This window comes from Brachyhypopomus gauderio, chromosome 19 (genome assembly GCF_052324685.1).
Source record: "Brachyhypopomus gauderio isolate BG-103 chromosome 19, BGAUD_0.2, whole genome shotgun sequence".
NCBI classification, from domain to species: domain Eukaryota; kingdom Metazoa; phylum Chordata; class Actinopteri; order Gymnotiformes; family Hypopomidae; genus Brachyhypopomus; species Brachyhypopomus gauderio.
In genome coordinates this window covers 1,077,428-1,084,542 of record NC_135229.1, presented here as the reverse complement: position 1 = coordinate 1,084,542, position 7,115 = coordinate 1,077,428, and the positions used below count along the sequence as shown (strand labels likewise).

General features: G+C 47.2%; 1 protein-coding gene across 2 annotated transcripts in view; it reads left to right on the top strand.

Annotated features, from left to right (window-relative positions):
• ece2a (endothelin converting enzyme 2a) overlaps positions 1 to 7,115 on the top strand; it is a 44,315-nt gene that overhangs the window by 31,949 nt on the left and 5,251 nt on the right. Inside the window, exon 3 of one of the 2 annotated variants that reach the window (XM_076981632.1) lies at positions 2,210 to 2,660. The exons of the other annotated variant lie outside the window; for it this stretch is intronic. Within the exon in view, the coding sequence (XP_076837747.1) occupies positions 2,210 to 2,359 (150 nt within the window). The 3' untranslated portion in view covers positions 2,360 to 2,660. Of the gene's footprint in view, positions 1 to 2,209; positions 2,661 to 7,115 lie in introns of those variants that run through there. 2 annotated transcript variants of the gene reach the window in all.

Below are 7,115 nucleotides of genomic sequence, written 5' to 3'. Positions count from 1 at the left end.
GTAACTCCCACACCTGGTGTTGGTAACTCCCACACCTGGTGTTGGTAACTCCCACACCTGGTGTTGGTAACACCCACACCTGGTGTTGGTAACTCCCACACCTGGTGTTGGTAACACCCACACACTGGTGTTGGTAACACCCACACCTGGTGTTGGTAACTCCCACACCTGGTGTTGGTAACTCCCACACCTGGTGTTGGTAACACCCACACCTGGTGTTGGTAACACCCACACCTGGTGTTGGTAACACCCACACCTGGTGTTGGTAACTCCCACACCTGGTGTTGGTAATCCACACCTGGTGTTGGTAACTCCCAGTGGTTTGTTATGGTGTTACAGATTAAGTCGGGTATATGTGTGATGCATTTGTGTGTATCACACCAGTGAGTGTTGAAATGTGTTTGTCTGTGTGAGCAGAGTTCAGGGAGGGGTAGTTTGTTTGCCCTGCTCTGGTGTTTAATGACTGAAAGTGTGAATCCACACATCTACACACCTGTGGCCCAACACCTGGTGCCCAACACCTGTGCCCAACACCTGTGCCCAACTATCAAGCTGATTTGGCAGGGACATCAGATACTCAATGTTAACAGTGTTAACATTCTTCATACTGGCCTGAAAGACGCCTTCACATTCATTCATACTGACCTGAAACACGCCTTCACGTTCATATCGTACTGACCTGAAACACGCCTTCACGTTCATTCATACTGACCTGAAACACGCTGTCACGTTCATTCATCAAAGCCAGTTTTTCCACTTGTGTGTGTACACAGTGCATATTGGATTTTCTGGGCTTTGGAGGTAATTGCTACACAAAACATCCTGAAATCCTGAAAATCTTTTAGCTGTGACTGCTGTATTGTGATGTGTGTCCAAGTGTGCACGTGTGTGTTAGCAAGCCTTTCTCCAGTGGTGAGTGTGTAGTGGTGGTATGTGGTGGCCGTGGGGGTTAATCAGAGACGAGGTGATTGAAAGAGGGGGTTTCCATAGCAACACGATTCCATGGTTACCAGATCACAGTGGATGCTTGAGGGAGCAGTATGAGTCATCTCATCTTCCTTGTAAAGAGAGAGACAGACAGAGAGGAAGAGGGAGAGAGAGACAGATGAGCAAAAAGAAAGAAGATATGAGATTATGCAGTGTCACAGGACAGAGATGTTTGAATCTTCCCCTTCACACCTGTGGTAATGAAGATACTCGTGTCTGAGTCACAGTAGGTCATTAATAGGGTGTTGGAGCAGGAACAGGGGAGGAGCTAAACTCTGCAGGGGGCGGAGAAGGTAACAGGGGAGGAGCTAAACTCTGCAGGGGGGTGGAGCAGGAACAGGGAGGAGCTAAACTCTGCAGGGTGGTACACCCTGGAGTAGTGGGGTAGAAGACCCATGATCAAAGACCCCTCTTCTTAAACCCTACACTGTGTGTTTGTGTGAGTGTGTTTGTGTCTGTATGTGTGTGTGTGTGCGCACAAGTGCGAGTGTGTGCGTGTGCGAGTGTGTGTGTGTCCACGAGTGTGTGCGAGTGCGAGTGTGTGTGTGTCCACGAGTGTGTGTGTGTCCACGAGTGTGTGCGAGTGTGTGTGTGTCCACGAGAGTGTGCGAGTGCGTGTGTGTGTGTGTGTGTGTGTGTGTGTGCGAGTGTGTGTGTCCACAAGTGTGTGCGAGTGTGTGTGTGTCCACGAAGTGTGTGCGAGTGCGAGTGCGTGTGTGTGTGTGTGTGTCCACGAGTGCAAGTGCGCGCGTGCGTGTGTGTGTGCGCGCGTGCGTGTGGTGTGTGCGCGCGTGCGTGTGTGTGCGCGCGTGCGTGTGTGTGCGCGCGTGCTTGTGTGTGTGCGCGTGCGTGTGCGCGTGCGTGTGCGCGGTGCGTGTGCGTGTGCGCGTGCGCGTGTGTGTGTGTGTGTGTGTGTGTGTGTGTGTGTGTGTGTGTGTGTGTGTGTTTTGGTACTGTTCTCAGCTCCTCTGTGGGGCTCCTCTAGGATTCCTGCTCATTAAATCTGAAAGTTACAAATCCAAAATTAGCAGGGTGAGAGTTTGTTCGAGTGCTTGTGGAAGATGAGCACAGGAGCCAGTGTCACAGGAACCAGTATGAACCAGTATGAACTAGTATGTCTGCACCCATGAACCAGTATGAGCCAGTATGTCTGCTGCAGGATTCTGTATGTTTAGCAGGTGATGTTTCTCTGATGGGTTTACATCTGATCTTCTCATTACAGACATTCCACATGGTGAAGGCCTCACTGTCCACGCTCGGACTAAATTATGTTTTCCTGTCCACTTCTGTGACACAGTGGACGTCTTCGAGGTTTTCTGTATGTTTGTTTACTGTTCCCACGATGCTGGTGGACAGAGAGTGTTTATCGTGAAACATCACACACACCTAATCACCAGGATGCACAACATATGTGTAGGCAGTGATTCACACAGCTCTTCATAACGTGTGCCAGCTCCCTATGGACAGTGTGATCCAGCAGAATCCAGTTTTTTATGCACGTCTAACGTGAATCGTTTTTGCACTCTCTCCTGCAGCAATGATCAGGCGTGTGATGTGAACACATCACCCCTAGATCAGTGTGATAATTAAATGTGTGTCCCCAGATTAGTGTGATGTGAACTCACTGTCCCCAGGTCAGTGAGATGCTGCGTCTTTGTGGCCTACAGCCTGGAACTGTGAGGAATGTAGAACATCTAGCTGTCACTGAAACTACCCACCCTCGTTAAGAACTGAATCTACCCACCGCTCATTAAGAACTGAAACTACCCACAGCTCATTAAGAACTGAATCTACCCACTCTCATTAAGAACTGAAACTACCCACGCTCATTAAGAACTGACACCACGCTCATTAAGAACTGAAACTACCCACGCTCATTAAGAACTGGATCTACCCACGCTCATTAAGAACTGAAACTACCACACGCTCATTAATAAATGAAACTACCCACGCTCATTAAGAACTGAAACTACCCACGCTCATTAATAAATGAAACTACCCACGCTCATTAAGAACTGAATCTACCCACGCTCATTAAGAACTGAATCTACCCACGCTCATTAAGAACTGAATCTACCCACGCTCATTAAGAACTGAATCTACCCACCCTCATTAAGAACTGAAACTACCCACGCTCATTAAGAACTGAATCTACCCACCCTCATTAAAAACTGAATCTACCCACCCCTCATTAAGAACTGAATCTACCCACCCTCGTTAAGAACTGAATCTACCCACCCTCATTAAGAACTGAAACTACCCACGCTCATTAAGAACTGAATCTACCCACCCTCATTAAAAACTGAATCTACCCACCCTCATTAAGAACTGAATCTACCCACCCTCGTTAAGAACTGAATCTACCCATGCTTGTTAAGAATTGAATCTACCCACGCTCGTTAAGAACTCAAACTACCCACGCTCATTAAGAACTGAAACTACCCACGCTCATTAAGAACTGAAACTACCCACGCTCATTAAGAACTGACACCACGCTCATTAAGAACTGAAACTACCCACGCTCATTAAGAACTGAATCTACCCACGCTCATTAAGAACTGAATCTACCCACGCTCATTAAGAACTGAAACTACCCACGCTCATTAAGAAATGAAACTACCCACGCTCATTAAGAACTGAAACTACCCACGCTCATTAAGAACTGAAACTACCCACGCTCATTAAGAACTGAATCTACCCACGCTCATTAAGAACTGAATCTACCCACGCTCATTAAGAACTGAATCTACCCCCGCTCATTAAGAACTGAATCTACCCACGCTCAATAAGAACTGAATCTACCCACCCTCATTAAGAACTGAAACTACCCACGCTCATTAAGAACTGAATCTACCCACGCTCATTAAGAACTGAATCTATGTACCCACCCTCATTAAGAACTGAATCTATGTACCCACCCTCATTAAGAACTGAATCTACCCACCCTCATTAAGAACTGAATCTACCCACGCTTGTTAAGAACTGAAACTACCCACGCTCATTAAGAACTGAAACTACCCACGCTCGTTAAGAACTGAAACTACCCACGCTCATTAAGAACTGACACCACGCTCATTAAGAACTGAAACTACCCATGCTCATTAAGAACTGAAACTACAGCCCGACGCACCAATCAGAATACACTGAGCTTATTGGGAGACAATGAATCGCCAGACATACTGAGATTATTGGGAGACGATGAATTGACACACACACACTCAATTCTGCAGAAAGTGTGTGCACACTGCCCAGCTGCTCTAAAAATGACTTTTCTGTCAGCTGAGTGTGTGCTCATTTACTGCATGTGTGCATGTTTGCATCTGTGTGTGTTCACATGTGTGTGCCTATGTGCATATTTGTGTGTGTGTGCACGTTTGTGTATGTGCGTGAATTTGTGTGAACATAAACGGGTGTTCTGAGCAGACATATGCTGGTGTGTTCTGTGTCGACATATACAGGTGTGTTCTGTGTGGTCGTAAACCCATGTTCTGTGTAAGCATGAGCAGATAGAACCATTAAATCATCTTTGTGCTGAAGTCACATGACCGGAGTCACATGATTCACATGCATTATGACAGAACAGAGGTCTCTACCATCACAGAGCTGCAGAGCATTATGGGAAAGTACTGTACAACAGCAACACACATGAATCATCCCACAAGTCCCAGGGACTACACACTAAACCTCCTGGGACTTGTAGTTCAAAGCCACTATTAATTAGTTAGCAAATAAGTTAGCAGCTTCTATGTCCTCTAGAACTGAATTTACAACACAGCTGCTGACCTTTGTGTCTTGTCTCAGCCCCCCGGGGCCGTCAGGAAGGAACTACAACAACTACACAGTGTAGCCACTGCATTGGTACCTACATCACTGACACAGACCATAATAACAATGAGACCTTATTCCCCTCCTGTTGATCTCAATAAGGTATCTCATAAAATATCATATTAGGGTTACACATATACACACACACAGAGACACACACACAGACACACACACAAACATATATACTCCTCAGTGTAATTCAAAACAACTTCAACTGTTATATGAGCATGTAATGATATTTTAACTAGCTTGAACTGTGCTGTACACCCAACACACACACACACACACACACAACCCATCCCAGCCTATCCCTCTTTCTCACACACCCTGCATCTATATATAGAAACATTCCACTACTGTTAATTTTCCTACTTGGCTACCAGACTTGGTATCCCTTCCGTCACTGTACTCTCATGTCCAAGAACATTTCATCACCCTGTGTGTGTGTGTGTGTGTGTGTGTGTGTGTGTGTGTGTGTGTGTGTGTGTGTGTGCGTGCGTGCGTGCGTGTGTGTGTGTGTGCGTGTGTGTGTCCGGGGGTGGGGGGGGGACTTGCAAGGTTGGAAAATACCTTCCATATGCCATCAGTGAGTGGGGAAATCCCAGAAGCCCTCCAGGAATTCCCAGTGGGGGGTTGGGGGTGGGTCCCTACAGCCGGGGGGGTGGGGTTGGGGGTGGGTCCCTACAGCCGGGGGGGGGGGGGGGGGGGGGGGAGTTCATGTGTAAACAAGCAGGGAGCCCACTCTGTGTAGCCCACACGATCAGATAAAACACCTCACACAAACACCCAGAGACCCCTGAGCAGGGCCACCTGTGTCAGCACCCCTGAAACATCTCTGATGTCACTGATCAGGGTTCATTAGGAGAACTCCAAACACCAGACTGGTGATCTCTGTCTCAGTGTTCATTAAGAGAACTCCAAACACCAGACTGGTGATCTCTGTCTCAGTGTTCTTTAAGAGAACTCCAAACACCAGACTGGTGATCTCTGTCTCAGTGTTCATTAAGAGAACTCCAAACACCAGACTGGTGATCTCTGTCTCAGTGTTCATTAAGAGAACTCCAAACACCAGACTGGTGATCTCTGTCTCAGTGTTCATTAAGAGAACTCCAAACACCAGACTGGTGATCTCTGTCTCAGTGTTCATTAAGAGAACTCCAAACACCAGACTGGTGATCTCTGTCTCAGGGTTCATTAAGAGAACTCCAAACACCAGACTGGTGATCTCTGTCTCAGGGTTCATTTAGAGAACTCCAAACACCAGACTGGTGATCTCTGTCTCAGTGTTCATTAGACTTCCCCTCAAGTCAAATGACGACTTTTGCCTAACCGAGAAATAAACCTCAGTAAACGACATCTGTGCAAAAATGTACCATGGACCCAGTATAAAGGTTCCATAAAGACGTCAGTATTCAACACAAACACGCTGCACATGGCCTGGTCTTCAGCAGAAGCCACCATCACCAGAGACGAGTTCCTCTCCTGCGTTCCACACTCCCGATGGTTAAAGGGTCTTTGGAAGCCACGAGTCTGGAGGCTACCACCTCGGAGCTCCTAACCAGCACTTCTGAACATCCATACATCTAAAATAATCACATCAGACACATGAGATCATGTGAAGGCTGCTGACTTCATGAATGGAGGCACGTTTCTCCACAGCTGTCGTTGTGGTGCTGATGTTCTCCTGCTCCCATCACCACCCTGGAGTCCATGTTCGTTCCCTCTTCCAAAACCACAGTTTAATTATACCAAATACACACCGTGTGACTGTGTGTATATAGTGTAACAGTTACAGTATGTACAGTTCCTATAGTATGACAGGAACATGGGGGGGGGGGGGGGGGGGGGGCATTATGACTTTCATGTAATTTAATTCTTCTGTTCTCCTTAGATGTATAGCAGTGGCTATCTCATATGCATATCCTGGGCAGATCATTATCTCTCTCTCTCACACACACACACACACACACACACACACACACACACACTCTGGCCCACATACCCAGTGCCGCTGGCCACTGACAGAACAGACTACAACTTTTATCACCTGGGATGCACATGCACTGAACTGAGTGGCCCGTTTTCCAGCTGCTACAGTATCACCACACACACCACACATCACACACACACACACACACACACCACACACCACACATCACACTACTCCAGATGCCTCCTGGGACAGTCAGTGAGCAAGTACAGCAAGCTAGTTTCACACACACACACACACACACACACACACACACACTGATGGTTTTACCGATGTGTATAACGAGACTGTACCATCCTCTACCCCTGTATCT